Source organism: Limanda limanda, chromosome 13 (assembly GCF_963576545.1).
Source record: "Limanda limanda chromosome 13, fLimLim1.1, whole genome shotgun sequence".
NCBI classification, from domain to species: Eukaryota; Metazoa; Chordata; class Actinopteri; order Pleuronectiformes; family Pleuronectidae; genus Limanda; species Limanda limanda.
The window spans coordinates 9,175,555-9,197,297 of record NC_083648.1 but is presented as its reverse complement, the minus strand read 5'-3'; the positions used below and the strand labels follow the sequence as shown (position 1 = coordinate 9,197,297).

The 21,743-nt window shown below is 41.0% G+C and overlaps 1 protein-coding gene across 1 annotated transcript; it reads left to right on the top strand.

The window, feature by feature from the left end:
* Nucleotides 1-1,375: 1,375 nt before the first annotated feature.
* On the top strand, nt 1,376-21,314 carry LOC133018280 (pituitary adenylate cyclase-activating polypeptide type I receptor-like). The gene is made up of 13 exons (XM_061084600.1): nt 1,376-1,459; nt 2,203-2,311; nt 9,993-10,100; nt 12,901-12,995; nt 13,250-13,347; nt 14,410-14,542; nt 15,287-15,440; nt 17,568-17,628; nt 17,709-17,778; nt 18,057-18,151; nt 19,760-19,889; nt 20,980-21,021; nt 21,168-21,314. Exons 1-13 carry the CDS (start codon nt 1,376-1,378, stop codon nt 21,312-21,314), a joined length of 1,326 nt encoding a protein of 441 aa, XP_060940583.1.
* The last annotated feature ends 429 nt before the right edge of the window (nt 21,315-21,743 follow it).

Below are 21,743 nucleotides of genomic sequence, written 5' to 3'. Positions count from 1 at the left end.
CCACAGGGACACAGGTTCACGTCCTCGGGGATTGACCAGCACTTCAACAGTCTGCTGCTGTTTGCACCTGAAGTAAAATGTTCCCCGTACATTAAAGAGTGGCTGAAGGTTGAATCCCATGTTCTTGCTCTTGTAGGAGCTGCTACATTCACACTTGGAAACAGTCTGATATGTCCACATTTTCAATTACAATGTCAGAGTGCATATCTCCACCAACAGTTATAAAATCACATTTCAATTCCCCATAGCTCCAGATCTTTATTTGGATCTGCACCAATTTGCCCACACACACACATGTCATGTTGACAAATGTGTGAAAATGCCATATCTCCGCAATGTTAAAGAAATACAAATAAAAGTCCCTGGATCAGCTCCCTGATTTAGAGCTGCATCAACATTTGAGATATTCTTCCCTGACCTATAACAAACCACCACCAGTTGAACAACATGGAAATACTTTCCTTGTCAAAGGCAATACAATGATAGCAGATGAGGGTTTGTGTCAGTCATAAACATTCTCCAGGACATGGAAGGTCAGCTGTCCTTCAAGTCACAAGCCTGTTCGGCAGCCTCCAGGCTGTTGTGTCCTCCGTGTCCTCTGACTGCTCGTTACCCAGACGGCCAGTGTGGGAGAATTAAATGAAAAACCTCCATTTGTTCTGGGCCACAAACATATGGTTTTCGTGTGTTTGTTCTTCCCATCCAGCCGCTGTTCTAATAATGATGAAAAGAGATGAGAGCATCTTCATCTGTTCCTTTTTTCCTTTTTTAATCCACTGTGATATAATGTAAGATATCAGAGCAGCAACCTCTCACATTGTTGATCAAGTGTGTCTCTATTGATCGACGAACTTCCAATGAATCAAACTACAGCAGTGACAATGGGGAAAACAAGCAGATGTTCACGATTGCAAAGCTTTAGTGACTTGAAAGTGGGAAACTAGGCCACTCACTCTATGTTTTATCTCCCTCACTGAGAAAGGAGAGAGTGATGTTCATTCACCTGATTTTTGGTCTGCGTTGAGAGAGAGAGAGAGAGAGAGAGAGAGAGAAGTAGAGAGAGAGAGGCAGAGGAGAGAGAGAGAGAGAGAGAGAGAGAGAGAGAGAGAGAGAGAGAGAGAGAGAGAGAGAGAGAGAGAGAGAGATGCACGAAAGCAACCAGCAGACATCATCATCATCATCAGTCATGCAAGTTTGCAGCTCGCAGTGGGGGGAATAGGGACTCGTCTATTTTGGGCAGACCGAGTGTATTTCCATACCGAGGAGGTTCAGAAACAAGGAGCGAGTCTCGGAGCCGGAGGAACAGAAGCTCCAGGATCTGATCACTCCGCAGCCGAGGAGGGATTTTTTTTTTACCGACAGGATAAGAGGAGCAATGCAGAGTGAGAGGAGGCTGCCGGGACGACAGGAGAAAGTCCTGCTCCTCATCCTCTGTCTGCAGCTGTGGCCCAGGCCCATGGTGAGTGGCACGGCGTCATGTCACTGTCATTCCCCGAGGAAGCGACTCAAAGTGCGGCCAAAAGTTGTAGATCACATGAGTAGAAACCTAGTAAGAAACCGTGCGCTTTGTTCTACCGTAATGATATTTGTATGGCGACGCGCACGGGAATAGGGTCGCCATACAAATATCATTAAGGTGCTATGTTCGTGCGCTTTTTGACGCTCACTCCAATGTCCTTCATTTTTCCATCACCTCCCTCCTCCTGCTACCAACTAATCAATCAATCAATCTATCAATAGAAATAAGAGAAATATAAATGTCTGCATGCTCCAGATGTTGACCTGCACCATCCCCCTTTTCATGTGGATTTGCAAGAGGCAAAATATCCGACTTGAATTCAATTTGTGGAGGAATTCAAAGACTATTTTATTTGTTTTCGACTTTCAGCATTTCCAGGCGTCTTCTGATACTTTTTATTTATGACCCGAGGAGCCAATCTGTGGGAAATGACGCGTGTCTGTTTGTGATGTTTGTTTATTTGACTGATGTACGTTTTTAAATATTCCGTCGCCCACTCACGCGTCATTGCTCCCCAGAGAGAGAGAGAGAGTGAGTGTGTGTGTGTGTGTGTGTGTGTGTGTGTGTGTGTGTGTGTGTGTGTGTGTGTGTGTGTGTGTGTGTGTGTCTGTGTGTGTGTGTGTGTGTGTGTGTGTGTGCGGGCTTCACTGTAGATAACTCTGGTGTGTGTCGTGTTTTCTCAGGCTGAAGCGATTCACCCGGACTGCGCCATCATCCAGCAGCACCTGAGGGCTCAAGAGATCTGCAGCCAGATGAGGAGGAGCGAGGTGCAGAACCAGAGCGACCACAGCGGTGGGTTCATGTGTGATGCTGCTGCTGCTGCTGGGTGTGAGTGTGTGTGAGTGTGTGTGTGTGTGTGTGTGTGTGTGTGTGTGTGTGCGTGTGTGCGTGTGTGTGTGTGTGTGTCTGCAAAATTGTTGTTATACCCACAGAGGGTTCAGACGATACATTTCACCCAGGGGGGCCGAATGATGTGTCTTAAAGTTTCTGTTCTGACCTTTCACCTCATTTATTATGGTGGTTTCTTCTTCGTGGAATAATATTTGCATGGGAAGACCTCATGTTAAACTTAGTTCATTTGATGATCCACTGATGCATGTGATGCATGTGGCTTCATGTGAGAGGCTGAACGCTGTTAAAACGCAGTCACAATGTTGAAGACTCCATTTGACAGAATAAAATTGTGTTTAAATCACATTTGCTAGAGAATTTGACTTTCATTATATAGGATGTAACATATTGTACTTTATTTCCAATTTGTAAATACTTCACTTGAGTGTTTGAGGGTATGGTTACTTGTAACATTTCAGATAAAAAAGTTGAACATAAAACATATGATACGTTAAAATAACCAAAACCACTGTTAAAAAACAACAAAAAACTGTGATTTCCAATCTAGGTGCCTTTTAATATCTAACAAGAAACCAGAGCCGGAACCTTGTTGTACTTCTGAAGCCGTTGTCAGACGTGAACTCCAGAAAATATATAGAATATTGAGTCCAGATGAATTTCAGACTTTGACATTTAAACGAAATGGCACTTTTCACCAAAAAGCTCTCGAATGTAGTTGTCTTTCCAAGGTGACATCTTCATCTTTACGTGTATGGCTCCTCTATCTCAGCTTTGCATAGCTGGATTCTGGTTGCATTCTCACATTGGCTCACTTTGACAGGTGAAAAGTTCAGGAAAATAGGGTTAGGGTTAGATCTGGAGCATCTGACTCCGACATTTGGGTTGTCACATACATTGTTGTCACCCCTCTGGATAAAATCAGGAAGACGTCAGGAGTTCAGTGCACGCTTGAAAACAGCGTCTAAGTTGTCAGTCTAACCAAAACACAGTGTGAACCTTTCAGATAATCTTATGACTGTGAACCTTTCAAACTGTTTCAATTAAACAGTTTCAGGCTCAAAGAGGTAGAATTTTCCATCATTTTCACCAAAAAAAGTAGAGCTACTAAAGAACTCGTTTCTTTTTTCTTTCCTCGCTCTCAAATGATCTCACGACACTTCAGGTTTATCTCTTGATCCATTTGAAGTTTTGGAAACAACCATATTGAACTTCAAAACTGTAAATACAGCAGTAAAATGCTGTCTACTAGCTTTTAGTAATACTACTTTTATTTGAATATAATTTTAAATGCATGACTTGTTATTGAGTATATGTTCTCTGTGGTTTGGGGAACACTTCCTTCACCCTGACATTGTGTACTGGTCTGCCAATTATTTTCTCATTTAATCACTCCGTTGATTTGTATACTATATAAAATGCAACGACCATCAAAATTCCCCCGATCCCGAGGGGGAATGTTCTTCTGTTGTTAAGCCAAACCTCCTTAATCCCACAATAGTCAGTTTATTTTCCAATATAACAAAGAACAGCAGCAGATACCAAACACCACAGAGCAGCGAGAGCCAGTGAAAATGTGACATTAATACTTAATTTTTTTTTTTGAAAAGATGATTGGATTATCAAAGCAGTTGCAGATTATTTTCCTGTCAACTGAGATATTGACTTAGTGACAAATAAGTTCAGCTCCGAGGCAGCTTTTCTGTTTTGGAATCTGAATCTATAAATACACACAATACATGTTTATATTCATGTAATGTAACTTTTCATAACAGTAGCAGTCAGTGCATGTGTACAAGAGATGGTAACAGCAACAGAAAAGATCTGGTGTATGAACATAGAGACAATAAGAAAGAATAATTTAAATACAGACACTGTACAAGTGGCCATATTTGGAGGATATTTCTGTTATAAGACATAAAAAAAACCCCTGTTTTAAATGGTTTTGTTTGCACATAAAAATCCAGAATTTACCATGCCAGTGTGCAGACATTTTTTAACTCCTCGAGTGTTTTTATTTTATAATTTGTCCACAAACTTTCATGATAATCCATCCAGTAGTTTTTGGTTAATCTTACTTGAAATCAAAGAAACTAACAAACATACAGACAGGGTAAACAGCTTCTTGGGGGAAGTTATCAAACACAAAATATTAAATTTAAGGGGTGTGAGTGCATACCTAATCATCATGTGAGTGCATACCTAATCATCCAGTAATAAATAATACAACACTGACAGGCCGAGTACTTTCACTTTGGTTACTAGATTTTGTGGCCAGTACTACACTGGAACTTTACTGACTGAGTATTCTGATATTGTACTTCGATCATTTACTTAAGTCCACGTGCGTGACAATTAAAGTGTTTTTTTTATATCGTTTCTTATCTGACTGAGTGTGTGCACGGCCACAGGGATGGTACACCATGTTATCTTCATCGTACACACACTGACACCTGTTCTCCCTCCTGGTTTCACCTGCTCGTCCTCCCAATCTGACTCATTGACCTCATTAAACTCTAACTAATATGACGTCTCTCCATACCATCTCTCCATACCTGTGACGCCGCTCCGCTCGCCACTTCATCAGAAACCACTCCGGAATACCAGCACTCCCCCCCCCCCCCTCCCCTCTCATTAAGATTTGATCTTAATTAGCCCTGATGACTTTGAATGCTGGAGTGACACTTTGGTGCGAGGCTGTCATTCGCTGCTTATTGCACAGATACTCGCCCTCTGATGGATACCACTGTGGAACTGGGTGTGTTGGTGCTTCCAGCAGTGTGATGCAAACATGTGACATGTAATCACGCAGGGTTGGAGAATCATGCAGAGAAGCACAAGACGTATACGTTGTTATCTGGCTACCACTAAGGGGAATGTGTTCACCCTCGTCCCTTTGTTGGTTGGTTAGTTTGTTTGTGAGCAAGATTACACAAAAAAACAGATTTCCACAACATTTTTTGAAAGGATGGGGAATCGATCAGTGAAGAACCCGTTCAATTTTTGTTTGGATTCAGGAATTTTCACTTTTCATTTCTTTAACATGGCACGATAGTTGTTTCTCATCATTTTCAGCATTTCCCAGCAACAATTTCATTAATCTTGATGAAAAAGACAAATCTGACATATTTAGAAGATCAATTTGGTGCAGCTTGATTGAATTTAATGGGACTGCTGGTTGATATATGCTTTCTACTGGGTGCCATTGTAGGTTTTAATGTGTATCCATTGAACAAAAAGACAGCAGAGAATTAAACCAGTTACTGTTGTACGGTTGCAACAGATCAATATTCCTTTATCGACGCATGTCAATAGACAAATTGTATTAAGCCAATCAAATTACAGTTTTCCTGGTACTGAAACCCCCCCCCCATTCTAAATGAACATTAAGCATAAAAAATGGAATCCCATTAAAACCTTAGAAGCCACAAAAGTGAACGAGTGTCGCTTAATAAATGATCATCCACTTCCTTCCTCACTCGGGCTCTGGAAGCACTCACTCGGTGTCCACAGTCATTTGGAACCTCAGCGTTAATCCAGGATGATCTGACATTTAAATGGCTTCCTCACGAGCTGCCTTTTAATAAAAGCCTGGGAATAGGGTCCTGTTGATGGGTGGCAAAAAACTTTTGAATAAAAAGAAACGCTTGAAATTAATCATCAGCCTTTGACACGACTGTCAATTGCGAACAGTGGCAAACACACCAGGGAATACAACATTATGGGTTTCCCCCCCACGTGATTAACACATATACAAAGATGTCGATCTCAGTGAAACCGTGCACGTTTCCATAATTCATGCATTCATTGTCACTTTTGTTATATGGATGAATGAGGACACAGATCAAATGATTTTGCCTCTTTCTTTGATGCCTCTAATATCAAACTAACAAGGAAATCTTTGCATAAGCGGGACATCAAGGTTTTCACGTCACCCTCAGTTGAGTGAATGACTCCAATAAATCTGAATTAAAGCATCTGGAGGTGGGAACTCCCTGATGAGAATATTGTTCCACCACTGAACAAACAAGTCGATAGCGATACCATGAAATGTCCACGATTCTCGATACTCAATTCGATAACACGGCAAATAATCAAACAAAACACTAAATCCTACTTACCTCAAAACAAACTAATTCATATAACAAATATTACAACATTGTGTGTAGCCTTAATGTGATGAATACAAAGAAAAGACTATAAACATCATAAAACAGAAATGTGGCATGTAGGAGAATGTCTACAACAGACACACCTATATACTCAAGTTTTTCCCCTACTTACTGCTTTTAAATGCAACTGCTCATCAACAAAGAACATGTGTAGTTACAGTCATTTAATGAATATGGAGCATCATTTTTTTTTTTTTTTAAACATTAGCGAACAAGTAGCAACTGGTACGTTTGGGGTTTTCTGAAATTTCAGATGACTGATGTCACAAGAGGATACATGGTAGGACTTCGTTTGAAGGTAGCAGCGTATTTCAGCATATGTAGCAAGAGCAGAAACTTACATATAACTTTGAAGGGATCACCAATTAAAAATGCTCCTGTGGAGGAACATGAACGTCAACCAAATTTCTTCCATTCATGTTTATATTTCTCCCAAAACCACTGAGGTGTCACAGGAATAGTTGCGTATCTTCTGGGAATCAGGAATGTCTTCTATTTGACGTCTCAACACTCCATCCTGTAGATTCTAAAGTTGAGGAGCAGCAGCCCCTCAGACCACAAGGTCAACATTGTACAACTATACAAAACCTGCCTCAAAACAACAACCATCCGTTTTCTATGTGAGTCGTGTAGATGTGCATCAGCTCTAGAAAATGCTACTTACCTTTTATACATTTCTAACGATGCTACAACTTTGATAGATTCACTCATTCTCCGTTGCCCTTTACTCCACCATGACTTAATGCATCCTAACAGCCTGCCACATGAAATTTATAGAGACGCATGTGAAGTTCTCTAATTAAATCAGGTCGACCATCAGCCCTCCTGTTCGTCATGTCATTAATGCAGCAGGGTCTGTGTGCAATTGGTTTTGTTTGTTCATCCCCGGCAAAGTGCCCATAAATGTTCCACTGTCTCTGCTGTGAAATCTGAAATACTACTTGGAAGCTGCCTCTTCTTTTTTTCTTTCTGTTAGGATTTTATTAAATTAAGATCGGAGCCGCATCTCGAAACCTCCCACACACAGTACGCTAAGATGCTTCTCACAAAATGTGCAGTTTAGAGAGAACAACATCTGTTCGGCATTAACCACAGTGGAATAAGCACAACATCCCTTAATCCCTGGTGCCAAGTGTGTTAGCAGAGCCATTTAGTCCTTGTGAGAAGATACTGTAAAATAATCTGCTAATCCCTAACAGACCACACAGTTAACTGACCTTACCCTTTATTTTGAGCGTGGTACTTCACTGCCAGATTTAATTGTCGTGAATGAGTTTCCTCCCCTCACACGAAGATGCACTTGACCAAGGGCGGTTTGAAAGCATTGTTTTTTAGGGTGTGATAAATTCGAGTTTAGCGTGGATTGAAGCCCACAACACAGAGGGAAGATGTGTTTTATAAAACCAGGCAGTTTATTGTGGACACGCACTCATGAGGATTTTTAAAATGACATGAAACTTGTCCTGGGACTGATTTGCCTAATATGATTTATGAGCCATTATTTATGTTATTAAATACAAATGGGATTTTCCGTGTCTGAAAGTCATTTTCTCTGAGGGTCCAAGCTTTCCAGGATCCTAGATTTGCCTTTACTAAAATGTATTGTGGCCCGGCAAATATATATCTGTAAATATTTCATGATTTAATTTCACACTGCTCTGGTTCCCCAAATCAAATAATTTATATTTGACCTGTATGATACAGAAATGCAATTTCACAGGTTGTGGTTTTGTGCAGATCGAAACAAGTTTTTTCGATTGTTTTTTGGGCAAAACAAGTACTGGTGATATTAGTTATTGTAGCTGGTTAGAGCTACTGGGGTCACTCAACATTAAACACAATGACATGTATATAAATAATCAAATAAAAGACAACCATGCAAGCTTACGTAACACAATTTGCATCAAGTAATGGAATAAACACTGGAGAACATCCAGGAATCATCACCCGACCTCATTATCATTAGTTAAAACAATGTCAACCTCATTAGCATTTTTTATATCGAGAAAAACTATAAATTATACAAATCAACTAGGGACTGTGTATTTAAACATGTATTCTATATGTACGCTCAATAAGCACATCATTAGGGACACCTGAGCACCTGCTTTTCATGCCAACAGCCAATCCCGTAAGGGCACAAAATCATGCAGATGCAGGTCAGGAGTTTAATGCTCACATCAAACATTAAGGATGTAGAAAAAAATGTGATCAGGATTTTAATCAGTTGGATTCCGGAGAGGCTTTTCATGAGAGCAGTGGAGATCTGAAGGGGAAAACATTGCGGGGGAGGCGGGTGTGACACAGTAAGCCCGAGATGAAGAGCGTATTTGAATGGTAAACAGTCAATAACCCAAATGCAAGTTTTAATGTGGGTTAAGAGCGTTTACAAACTGGCTTTTCTCTCGGCTCGAGCCACCTTGGCATGAAGACCTCTGGGAAATGACCGTATGGTGGACAACAAGTGACACCGACCTTTAAAAAGAAAAATGAAAATCAATGTGTTAGACTTTTGAAAACTGCATGATAAACCCTGCATGCTTCTTTTCCCACACACTGATTGAGAATAATGCATGAACAAATGTGATAAAATATACGACAGCCTCGGCACAGAGCGGCACCCTGCTGAGTTAAGAGCAGGGATCCTGGTTTCAGCTGGAGACCGACTGCACTGATGTTTTTACTCAGAAATCTCTCCTGGTTCTTTGAAACTATTTTTAAAATTCCTGGAAACTTATAGTGCCTGAGGATTTTTCCACTTTTCATTTTTATTTCTTTTAAAAGAATGATTTTACATTTATTTTGGTCTCACTTCAGCCTTGAGGATAAATGAAAAGTATAAAAAAAAAAACTTCCTAGCAGTGCTTTTTCTGATTCACCTCATCACTCCTGTTTACATCCGTGCAGCCTGGCTGAAGATGGTTCCAGATATTTGCACTGACACGTTTATCACCATGATTAATGAGTTTCAGATGTGAGTCCCTACTGCCACCTTATCTCCTGAGACCACGTCCGAGACACAAAGCAACAACGCTGATATGCAAATTACAGAATCTGAAAAAATGTGGGACAGAAGACGGAAATATCTGGTGTGTGGGACATTAAGCAAAAAAGCTTTTACCGTAATCCATCTACAGGAACATGACAAGGCGAAGGCAGCGCTGCTGGACCCTGGATAAAACCTGTCAGCTGGTTTCATGCACTTGAATAGATTTATTATGCCAGGATTAATATAAATATCCTCATGTGGTTAGAGGAGAAGAAGAAGGTAACCAGGTCGCCTGTATGCAGTGGTGGAGTAAATGTGCTTCTCTCCACTGGTTTGAAAGGCTGCAGATTGATCTCTATAGATTTAACAGCAGGACGTATGGGAGGCTGTGAGATACTCATCCATTGTGATACTATATAGAGACATTTAATTGACATGCTGCTTCCTCTGTCTGTGTCCGTAGGGTGTAAAACAGAGTGGGACATGATCGGATGTTGGCTGAGAGCTGACGTCGGGCAGGTGGTCAACGTTTCCTGCTCGGAAGTTTTTCAACACTTTTCCAGCAGTCAAGGTTTGTCTTGCTGAGACTGAGTTGACATGGAAACACAGAAAATAACATCTAGTTCCCAAGTATTCAATCAATCTGGTCGTTAATATACAGAAATATACTTTTTTGCTCCACGACAAAGTACAATTATATGTTCTGTGACATCTTCAGCACGGATGCAGACTCTCTAATGAGGGAGCATGAATTTTTCATGTATGTTTCTTGGCGATAGAATACAGTCGCCTATATGCGCTCTGGGGGATTTCTGGCAGACAAAATTGTTTGAAATCTTTTCCGCAGGATTCACACGTCTCAATTTGACGACCTGTTACGCTGCTGTTCCCAGAGATAAAGTGCTGTTGACACCAAGAGAGACATTCTTCTCAAAGTTGCAATAATAGAGTCATGAGAAGTATTTTATATTTAGATTCAACATCTTTTTTAAAACAGGCGGCTTAAGGGAACATGTACATTTTGTGTATATATTCTTTAGCTATGGTTTTAATTGTGTTCATAGGAGGTACATTTTCAAAATATGGAAAACCTCTGTCTTCCCCACCTTTTCAAGACATGCAGACATTATAAATACATTAAATAAATTGTAGTTTGTGCTGTATGACCCTAACAGGATTGTCATTGTAACAGGATCATTAAGGGAGGATTGGTCGGGATCATTAAGGAATAATGTTCTTTCCTCCTGATGGAAATCCTGGCTCATTATGATGTGAATGGCAGATCAACTCAAACACAACAGAGTCTGAACTCTGCACATTTCTGTTTGCTCAGTTCATAGCAAACACAAAAAGACCACTGCTGTGCATTTGTTCCTGCTTATGCCTGCATTGGTTAGATATCGTTTCAAGGGACTTTAGAGGCTTTAGGCAAAAGGGTCCTGGGGCTCCGACATGTAACCAAATCGACCCTCCCTGCTTGTTAAGTGCAAACCCCCACCACCATCCCAGGCACATCATACACACACACTTATTTGATTTATTCTAGCCTTTAACCAAACCTCTAATGAAGCACTCACACCAAACGCAAAACTCAAAATCAATGCAAAAATACAGATAGACATAAATCTCAACAGACACGATAGACACAGAGATGTGGGAGGCAATGTTGCGAAAGCCAATTAGCGTTGAGAAGGAAACCGGTTCTGGCACCGACCCAAGCAAGCACATCATCAAACTAGCACCGGAAACGGCTCCATTCCACACAAGGCTTCTCTGCTTTGGCTCCTTCTGCGTTTCCAAAACATGTACAACGTAGAGTTTGTCGTCACTTTAAGGAGTAACCCTTCTCCTCTTTTCCGGAGGAGAATAGGCGAATGTTAGTGGATTGTAGATGTAAATGTTCGTGGAAAATTTGCCTCCCGTTTGGTGTGAACACAGGATTAGATTATGAAGTTTTGGCACGGGGCGTTGTTAGGGCGTCTCTAATCATTTTTGTCATCGCAGTCTCTTGTACTATGATCATAGAAATTGAGGAGATTCTAACAAACATGTGGGCTGGGTTGTTATCAGACATTTCTCGGCGGTGGCCTTCTTAGCCTGTACGATGTCACAATGCCCATAGACAGAGCAGGGCACATGCCTCCTGACACCTGCTGCTTCCAAGGGGACGTTAACCAGGAGTAAATGTCAGTAGACGTGAACAAGGACATGAAATCCTCAAAGGTTTTCTGACTGAGAGCACTAATGGAGTGAAATGGTCCAAGAGAGGAAATGTCAGTGAGGTGAATATTCAAGTGCACAGAAATTACAACTTTCCATTTCAGCGTAGCCGTGGTGTGTGAAAGGAAAGTATATGATGGGGAAATCTGTCTTATAGATGAGAAGATAAATGTAATACGATCCTTTAAGACGGTACATAAGGCAGCTTGAAGCAGTGACATGAGCTTGTTTGTGTGTTTTTAAGATCACAAATAGGTTTTGTAAAGAGGGTTCAGGGTTTCTATCAGACTGTGACTCCTGTTTCCTAAAGCGAGGCCACACAGGGACTTTATATTCTTTATTGAGCTAATAACCTGAAAGATTTATTGAGCTTTTACCATTCATCCCACTTTTTAGGAATCCAGGAAACCTTTAGGAACTCAACTTTGACCAAATGAACTGCAGCCTTCATTCTTTCATTCAGAGCTTTTTATCACCAGGATTTCCAGCAGCATTTCCCACAGAGGAGATTAAACACAGGAGAACTATGAGACAATGAGATCAAACAATGTCAAGTCATTTAATGCCTCTGTTAAGGGGGCGCTTTCCCACCTTCCTCATTTGGTCCGGACCTTTAGACTTCTCAGTTTAGTCTGAACCAAAATAACAGGTCAACACCGATGGACCTACATTTAGTCCGACCAAAAGAGGTCTTGATCCAGATCTAACAGGAGCCATGGACCAGTGCGTTTGCAGTGTAAAAACACTTTCTTTTGGGATAGTTTAGATTTTTGGATGGATTGCAGGAAGTTGAGAAGGAAGTCTTACTGACAAGGACATTTATTAGCCGTTTTTTCTGGTAATTTAACATCTCTTTAACATCTACTTTAAACGTGTCTTTGTGATCTGTCGGCCTCCGTCATCCTTTTTCTGAAACTCAGATAAAGTTCAAGAGGTTGAAGACATTTTTTGGAATATTTAGTCAAAGAACTGTACTGCTTGAATGTTAAAAAAATACGTGCATATGTAAAAACTGAAATTGCACCTTGTCTGAAGAAAAGCAGATTGATTGCCCCTCTAATTAGACTGCACGCTGTAGAAGGAAACTCTCTGCAGAGCAGTGAGATCGTGTGAAGGTCTCACCGTCTCCTCCCTGTCTGCTCCCACACCAGGGTATGTTTACAGGAACTGCACTGCGGACGGCTGGTCAGAGATGTATCCACCCTACGAGGAGGCCTGCGCGTTCACTGAAGAGCCCGAATCTGAGGTACGCCAATCAGTTAAGCTTATTCATATTGTTTCTGCTTCCTCTCCGCTCTTCCTCCCGAGCTGCTTCCCTTTCTGCACAACCCATTTGGAGGATTGTTGGAAGGACAAAACAATCGGGATGCTTTTGTTTTGTTTCAAGACGAAAAAGAAATGATACAGGAGAAGTTACACAGTCCTAGAATATATTTGATAGCGTCATGTAAGTATATTTTTGATCTCCTAAAATGTCTCTCTCCGTTTCTCTGTCTCCAGATGAGTTACCTCTCGACGTTCAGACAGGTTTACACTGTGGGCTACGCCACGTCCCTCATCTCCCTCATCACGGCCATAGTGGTGTTGACGGCCTTCAGGTGAGACCAGAACAAGCACACACTGTCCTAGATACACAATCAGAGCACAAGAAATAGGCTAAACAACTAGAACGCTCCCTCGTCCTGCATTAATGCAACTATGCTCCAAAGCATGTGTGTTTACTGTGGTGGAAACTGTATCTTACACTTAATGTAAAAACCCATATATTCTGTTGTAGACATTTTAAATCAATAAAGAAAGATTTAGGTTTATTAATCCACCTTCATCTTGTGATTGTCTCGGGAAATATTGATCTACAACAAACTAGAATGTCACTCAGTAAAGTGCAAACCTCCACCAAGGCCCAACTGTCCACATTGTATTTGTTCTTTCCTGACACTTCCACTAAGTTTCATGATAGTCCCTCAGGCAGCTTTTGTGTAATCTTGTTTACAAACAAACACACAAACCAACCATACAACAAACAGAAAAGGTAAGAATGAAAAGCGTTTAGGAGGGAATGTCGTGAAAGAAGCTGTGCAGCAACCTCAGGATTAGTGTGCATCTCCGAGCCTTGCGCACAATCTATTGAAAAATGTCCCGATATTATAAATAGAAATGGAGATTTGCTTATCGGTAAAAATCGAGGAGACGTGAAGTTTGCTCCTGTTCCAGCTGACAAGTCTCTGACAGCTGGCGCAAAGAACGAGATGAGACAAAAGTCGAAGAAACTTGTAACTTCATATAAATGAGAGCAGAACTTGGCTGCAGGCTCTGCAGCGACCGGAAAAGTGAAGCAGCAGCGGATCCAGAAGTTCAGTCTGCGGAGGAGAAAATCATTACTGCTGTTTCTCCAGATTTTGGATGAGGGAGAAGAAAGTACAGAATTTCAATGAAGGATCCAAATAAAAATCCAGATTAAATGCATTTACACGTGGTTTCATAAGGGGATTGTCCTTGGAGGATGTATGAGCTCTATTGAGTGATATTCTAGTTGTAGTAGTTGAGCTCAAAGATCCTAAATTATTATATTAATGTGGCTGTACACATCCATTGAGGCATCCATAGTGAATCTTAAAGAGGCTGATTGTTAAGTGTTCCTGTATGTGACCTCTTTTCAGAAAGTTCCGCTGCACCAGAAACTACATCCACATCAACCTCTTCTCCTCCTTCGTTCTGAGAGCCAGCGCCGTCTTCATTAAAGACACGGTGCTGTTCGCCGACGAGACGCTGGACCACTGCTCCATGTCCACGGTGAGCTGATTATTTGTTTCCGTCACGAGGGAGACTTCCACATCGGGAGCGTGATTGAGTTATCGGTGGAAACAGAGGAGTGAAAGAGAGGGACTGCCCCTGTCTGCGAAATCACCTCGTTAGTGGACAAGACTGATAAAGAGATAAAGATGTTTCACAAAGTGGAAGAGAAAATACATGTTCAGGGTGTGATCATGTGGATAAAATATTATCAGTCATTACATTACATTTCATTTAGCTGACGCTTTTATCCAAAGCGACTTACAATAAGTGCATTCAACCCCGAGGGTACAGACCAAGAACAACAAGAATCAAGACAGTACAATTTCTTCGAAATAAAGCAAAAATACAAAGTGCTATAAGTAAGTGCCATTTTAGTGCTACCAAAGTGTTAGTTTCAAAAGTGATTAGTTTTTTTTTGTTTTTTTTTGTTTTTTATTCAAGGTACAGTCGGAAGAGGTGTGTTTTTAGTTTTCGGCGGAAGATGTGTAAACTTTCAGATGTCCGGATGTCGAGTGGGAGCTCATTCCACCAGTCCATATGTTCTTTGTCTTTTTATAACAGAATTTAAAGGAAATCTCAATTTAAATAAAAATGAAACTACTTTTGTCTCTACTTGTCATTGTCCTCTTCATAAGAGAACAAGTTGTGTAATTTTTCACCTGCCAGACTGTGTAATGACTCTGTTCCTGCACAGATTGTCTCATCGTACAAGTAAATTTGTTTCCTCCGTGTCCTCTCCAGGTCGCGTGCAAGTCAGCCGTGGCCTTCTTCCAGTTTAGCATCCTGGCCAATTACTTCTGGCTGCTGGTGGAGGGCATGTATCTGCAGACCCTGCTCGCCCTGACCTTCGTCTCCCAGAGGAAATACTTCTGGTGGTACATTCTGATTGGATGGGGTGAGTGAAGGGGGGGGCGCTCTGGGTGGCAGGCTCCCAGCAGGCTTCCCAAGAAGTGCAATGTCGGATGTGTGAAAAAGTAACGAAATAAAAGAAAAGAAAAACATCCATCAAAAGTTCGATAAACTTTTTTACAAGAAAGTAGCCTCATGACCTAGAAAACAAAATATGTTCTGTTGTCTTTTGGTAAAGTTGGCTGTTCACTAAAATGCAGGTTAACACAACAAATAATCTCTGTTATAAGGGGGGATATTAAACACCCGGTATTCTTTTTTAAATATTTCTTGTGAGCCATTCATTCAGCAAAAGATTTTTTTTTCATTGACATCAAAAAGCTAAGTCTGGGAGCCAGATGAATTGAATTGAATGCAGCTTTCAACATAAGACATTTTTTTATTGTTGTCTCAGTTATATAAAGGTTTTGTTGAACACTGATTTAGCAACGCACATTCACAAAAAAAGATGATGTAACAGAACCAGTCATTTTTATGGCACAATGCTTTTCTCCCCTGTCCAAACCCGGTGCCTACATTGCCCACAATGCAACTTGACGGCCAGTTGGGGATTGTGTTGTGTTAGCGTTTAAGTTCGTTCACCCAGCAGACACAGTGATGCATTGCATTTTGGAAATCAAGATGAATACTCCTGGTTTTGTCCTTTAGTGCCTTAGTCACATGTTCCCCGATTGTTGTATTTCAGTAAATTCACGTGTTCTCGTACCATTGTCTTGTCTCTCGTTGATAGATTATCGTCAAATGCGTGTTGAGGATCTGTTTCTAGACTAAACTTCTCTTGTTTCCTCATCGCTTCCTTTGTTTTTCCTGATGTCTTTTGTTCCACTGAGTTGTCCGCGGATGTTTCAAGTGTTTTTTATTTGTGTTCTATTAAGTGTTGCTCAGTTTTCCACCGGCTTCCTATTCACATCCCGTTTACTTTTTCCTGTCTGTGACGTGTTCTCCTGGTTGAGCCACTGAGGCCCGAGGTGACACCTACCAGCTCTGTTGAGTGCAGCAGTGTAGGTGAGAAGCGGTGCCACAACCGTTGTGATGTTGTGAAGTCGGGACATGTGTAGTTTACAAAGCTGCAGTAAAGGTCTCTACAAGCTGAGGTCAGGGCGTAAGAATCAAAAAGATCCTCGAGTTCACTGCCATTTCTGAGGCAACGGCTGCATTCACGAGCAAACGTAAAAACATCAGGATTTATAATCAGGAGATAGTTGGATCTCAAATGAGATGTGACAGCAGGACGTCAGCTTGAATCAGATTGTATCACACAACCGAACCTGGAGGGTAAGAAGCAGCAGTCTCATTAGAGAATAGCTGGTTCCTCAGCATTGGGGCTGACATGATCCTTCCAGTAAAGAGGTGTGGGAGTTTTGTGTATCCATCTAATAATTCTAGAAGTCTCCGTCTGTGTGTCTGTCCGTATGTAGCTCCCATATCTAGAAAATCATTAAACTACAGTTTGGAGTTATGTGTACTGAGTTCAGCTTCATCGAACTTTGAATAAACAGATGATCAGCAGCATCAGGGTTCTGCAGAGTGAGTCGTCAACAATGATCTTAATTTCTCAGGGAATAATTCGGGATTATTTATAAATTAATTAATGCAATTTTGTGTAGAGACAAATAAAGATTCCAGATTACTTGTGGTTTCACGTGAGAACTGTTTGACTCTATTGAGTGTCATTCTTGTGCAAACACATAATTGAGATAAATCTGTAAATAAACACTGCTGTGCTGAATATCTCTCTTTGTTTCAACCTGACATTGTCTGTGAGTGTGTGGATATATCAGTGGAGTTCACTCAGTATCCAGATCTGCTCTGATGTTTCTTATCAGCGTCTCTCTCTCTCTCTCTCTCTCTCTCTCTCTCTCTCTCTCTCTCTCTCTCTCTCTCTCTCTCTCTCTCTCTCCTCTCCTGCTTTTATCCTGTGTCTGTTTCTTCTTTCGGCTTCGAGATGCAAGTGGGACACGGATATATTTGATTCACACAGTTGTATACGTGCCTCACAACATTTTCGTAAAATATGCAATACTCATGTGGGTGGGCCGGGTTGTTGTTAAGATTAATTTTACTCGACAAATGCAGAACGGATGAATAATGTATCTTTGCTCTTACGTTGCAGGGCTTCCGTCGATCGTTCTCATACTTTGGGTGTTGACCAGATTCTTCTATGACGACAGAGGGTACGATATATGATATACGATATAAAAAAAAACATAATTGCATAATTTTAAATGAAAGTCTCATCTGCCTTAAATTGCAGCTGCTGGGATGACAACGACAGTGTTGGTATTTGGTGGATTATTAAAGGACCAATAACAGCTTCGCTGCTGGTGAGTTATTAAATATTCTACTTGACTGACAGACTTGTTACATCAACCCCAAGATATGAGTTAATCAATGCTAATATTACTCTTATACATAAATTCAAATCATTTTAACATATGCGGTACCAAAGTGAGAGTCTGGCAGGTTTTCTCTTGGAATGTGTGTGTGTGTGTGTGGGTATGTGTGTGTGTGTGTGTGTGTGTGTATGTGTGTGTGTAGGTGTGTGTGTAGGAGTGTTAGGAGGTAGTTATCATTTGGGTAATTGTGCGTGTATCTCTACCAGGTCAACATAGTCATATTCGTCAATGTGATCCGGATTCTGGTCCAGAAGCTGAAATCATCAACCATGGCTGGGAACAGCGACACTGGACATTTTATGTGAGTCACAACAAACATTTCTGGACATTAAAGTTTGCAGAGGTAATAACTTGGATTTATACGGCTCCTTCCAAGGAAGCCAAGTCTGCGTAAGTACTAAGTCTGAGTAAGTAAAAAGGAAGACAAAGAGGTAATATATAAAACCCTCACAGTATGTTATCCTGTCATGTTGGTAAAAGGCCATTTATCAGCTCTTTCAAATTGGACCCTCTGATCTATTTAGATCAGCTATCGCAACACAATGCTGACGTGAAAGAATCAGCTAACATCGATATACACTATTTTATTTAAATGATGCAACTTTTTTTGCTGGTGACCATCATTGGGGAAAACGAGTTCAATGATCAGAATTAAATTTAAGAAATTAAATTTGGAAATTATTGCACCGCAAATGGACAGCAGTTTATTTGCAGAGTTTACGATGGAGAGGAAGTAACCTGATTTTTTTTTTTTTAGTTTAAGAGAAAAACATTGTATGTACGAATCTGCAATGTTGAGCCTTGAGATCCGGCTTCTCCTAAGAGAATTCCACCTGCATCTCTGACCTTTGGCTGCTGCAGATCCCAGCGTCGCTGACTTAATTCACTGCGAAGGGACTTAAAAATAGCAGCTGATTCCAGAAATAGATGTCTCCTCCGTCACCGTGGGACAGGATTATTCTACCGGTCCAATGAATGTTTCACACTTTCAAAAACTACATCTGTGTCTTACAGACCTCAATCAGTTTCGGGCGGATCTGTGATGTTAACACAAAAGCACAAATCCCAGGTCTGACGAAAGACAAGATCAATCCTATTACAGGCTTTAAAATAAGCCTCAGGTTTTTTCGTATATCTAAACCTTTAGCTGCCAAGGCTGTGATGTTATTTCTGATCAAAGTGATTATTTTGGTTTTTTGAATACTCAGACGCTAGACAAGTTTATCGTCAAGTCCTACAAAGAGCAGATTGACTTAGCGGCTTTGAATCTGATCTGAGCGTCAGGGAACCAAAGAAAATGTCAGGAGCTAGATTTACTGCTGTTCATTGATCTTTGATAAACTGACTAATGTTCTCAATTCATTTAGATATCTATACTCAGCAAGTTTAAAAGGTCAGAGATGTATGTTTAAGGTTTTATTTACTTCCACATAAAAATATATATAAAAGGGGGTTAAATGAAGGAGAATTGCCTAAAATCCCTTTGAGGGCTTCATATATGTCTCCATAGCTGCATTTAAACACACAGAATAACCTGTCCTATGAACACCCATCTACTACATAAGTTAAGTGAATCAGACAATCTGAGACTAGAAGACTAGGAACATACAGAAAGGCAACATGATGTCACCAAAAAACCTCAATGGCGACATATTTGGACATCACTGATCTTTTTTAAACTAAGCTCTGAAGCACAATTGTGCATTTCAACAATTTGTTCCGCTACCCTGACTGGCCTGAGGGAGGAATGGTGCATTTTGCTGTGTTTTTACTTTGTCTGACACTTAAGACTTTGTAATTACTTTCTATAATTAATGGCAAAGTGTTGTCTTTTAAAAGCTGTTACATCATTACCTGGAGTCTAGTCGGTGTTCTTTCTTCCATTCTGCTGTTCTGTTGCTCTCCTCAGGAGACTGGCTAAATCCACCCTGTTCCTCATTCCTCTGTTCGGGATGCACTACACCGTGTTCGCCTTCCTGCCCGAGAACACCGGCGTGGCTGCCAGGCTCTTCATCGAGCTGGGACTGGGCTCCTTTCAGGTAACACACAAAAGAGGAAGGAGCAGAATGAAAGAGCCCAGATGCAAAAATCACAGAGAGTGTGTATTACTTACAGTCGGATGCTCTCAGGATAGGCATCTTCTTCACAGCAGGCATTTTGACTTGTCATAGTAGGTGAAGCACGTGTTTTCAAATAACATCGACTGGGGCTTTGTTCTGTTCAGGTGTGACACTGAGCCAGCACACAATAATAAGCCATCATTATTTCTATCTCCCACATCTGTGCTTTTCCTCCTGTGAAAGGACGAAATGAAAATAATTGTCTTCATCAGAAAAAAATTATTATATTATTATAATATACAGTACACTATCTCAAGGCAAGATCTTTAAAATGATAGAGAAACCAAACAGTTTCCACAATGAGCAGCACTTTGTCGACTGTGGAGAGGAAAAAACTCCCTCATTAACTGGAAAGAATCTTTGGCAGAACCAGACTCAGTGAGGGCGGCCATCTGCCTCGACCGGTGGGGGTGAGCGGAGAATCATAGGGGTGAGCGGAGAGATGGGTGGTAAAGAGGGGAGAGAAGAGAGAGAGAGGGGGGAAAGATACCAGGAACAGTTGTGCACCATCAGGTTGTTTCTAAACACAACCTGTCTGGTTTTCAGCCATGTGTGTCTCCCCCTGGTCCTCAGCCAGGCAGACAGGTTGTGTTTATTACAGTCCTGATTTATTGATGGACTGGAAGAGAAATTGTCTCAGAAAGAACTGAACAACTCTACCTTTAAGCTGGCAATACTTCCTGTGCCGACTGGCTAATAGAAATGAGACAGACCACATAAAGAAGTGAAAATAACCATTTAGATTATTTGTTTCTGTTTACAAATTTACAACCAAGAGTTTTTTTGTTCTTCCAATAAAACACATTTTCCACACATTTCATGTCTCGACCTTAATATACCCTTAAAATGTTGCTGAATTTAATACCTTTTATTTTAGTTAATTCATTTCTTGCCATGGATCTTGTGAAGCACGCTGTAACCTTGTTTAGATAAGTGCTGTAGAAATAAAGTTATTATTTCTCTTTTGGGTGAATACATAATTTGTCCGTCCCTGTCTCTCGTGTTGCAGGGGTTCGTGGTGGCGCTCCTTTACTGCTTCATGAATGGAGAGGTAGGTGGATGTTTGGGATTCATAATCAATCAAACATTTATCATAGCTAATTTTTAAGAAAGTTCACCTTATACAAATATATTTGAGAAATATATATTTATAAATATATATATAACTCTTGTTATTTCACCCTTCTTCATCCTCAGGTCCAGGCCGAGCTGCGGAGGTGGCTGTGGAAGTGTCACAGTCAGAATCATCTGACCCCATCCAAGAGAAGTATCACTCAGATCACCATCCGATCCCAGAGGGGGCTCGGGGAGCCCCCCTCCTGTGGCAACATCTCCTCTGTATGACTTCAGGCTGTCCATCAGAAAAAAAATACAGAAAGGCAGAGACTAAAGCTAAAATTGCTGTTGACAACAACTCAAAAACGCCTCTGTGAGAACACCAGACTATAACAAACACTGCTGAGTGACTGGAGACATGTGTCAGGAAGCTTTTCATCAGCTGACGCTGTGGGGACGGTACACCACATGCTTCTACACTGTGGGCTCTCCAACAAAAACCCAACAAATGGGAACACTGGTGCTTGATCTGGAACTGTGTCACTGTAGAATCCACAGTGGAAACGCAGGTGACGGAAAAACCCTTTCACGTGGTTTTGTTTACGGTTTGAACTACATGGGTACAATACGAACAAATGTGGAGCGATAGCTGGGGAAACAACGCATGTTTGAGCTCGGCTGGATCACGTGAAACGAGCTTGACTTGCCTAATGGACT

Bases quoted from the DNA above. Each gene is read 5' to 3' on its own strand.
- LOC133018280 (XM_061084600.1), top strand. From the start codon at position 1,376: ATGCAGAGTGAGAGGAGGCTGCCGGGACGACAGGAGAAAGTCCTGCTC. The intron at 10,101-12,900 runs GTTTGTCTTGCT...CTCCCACACCAG, and splicing joins ACACTTTTCCAGCAGTCAAG to GGTATGTTTACAGGAACTGC. The intron at 18,152-19,759 runs GTGAGTCACAAC...TGCTCTCCTCAG, and splicing joins AGCGACACTGGACATTTTAT to GAGACTGGCTAAATCCACCC.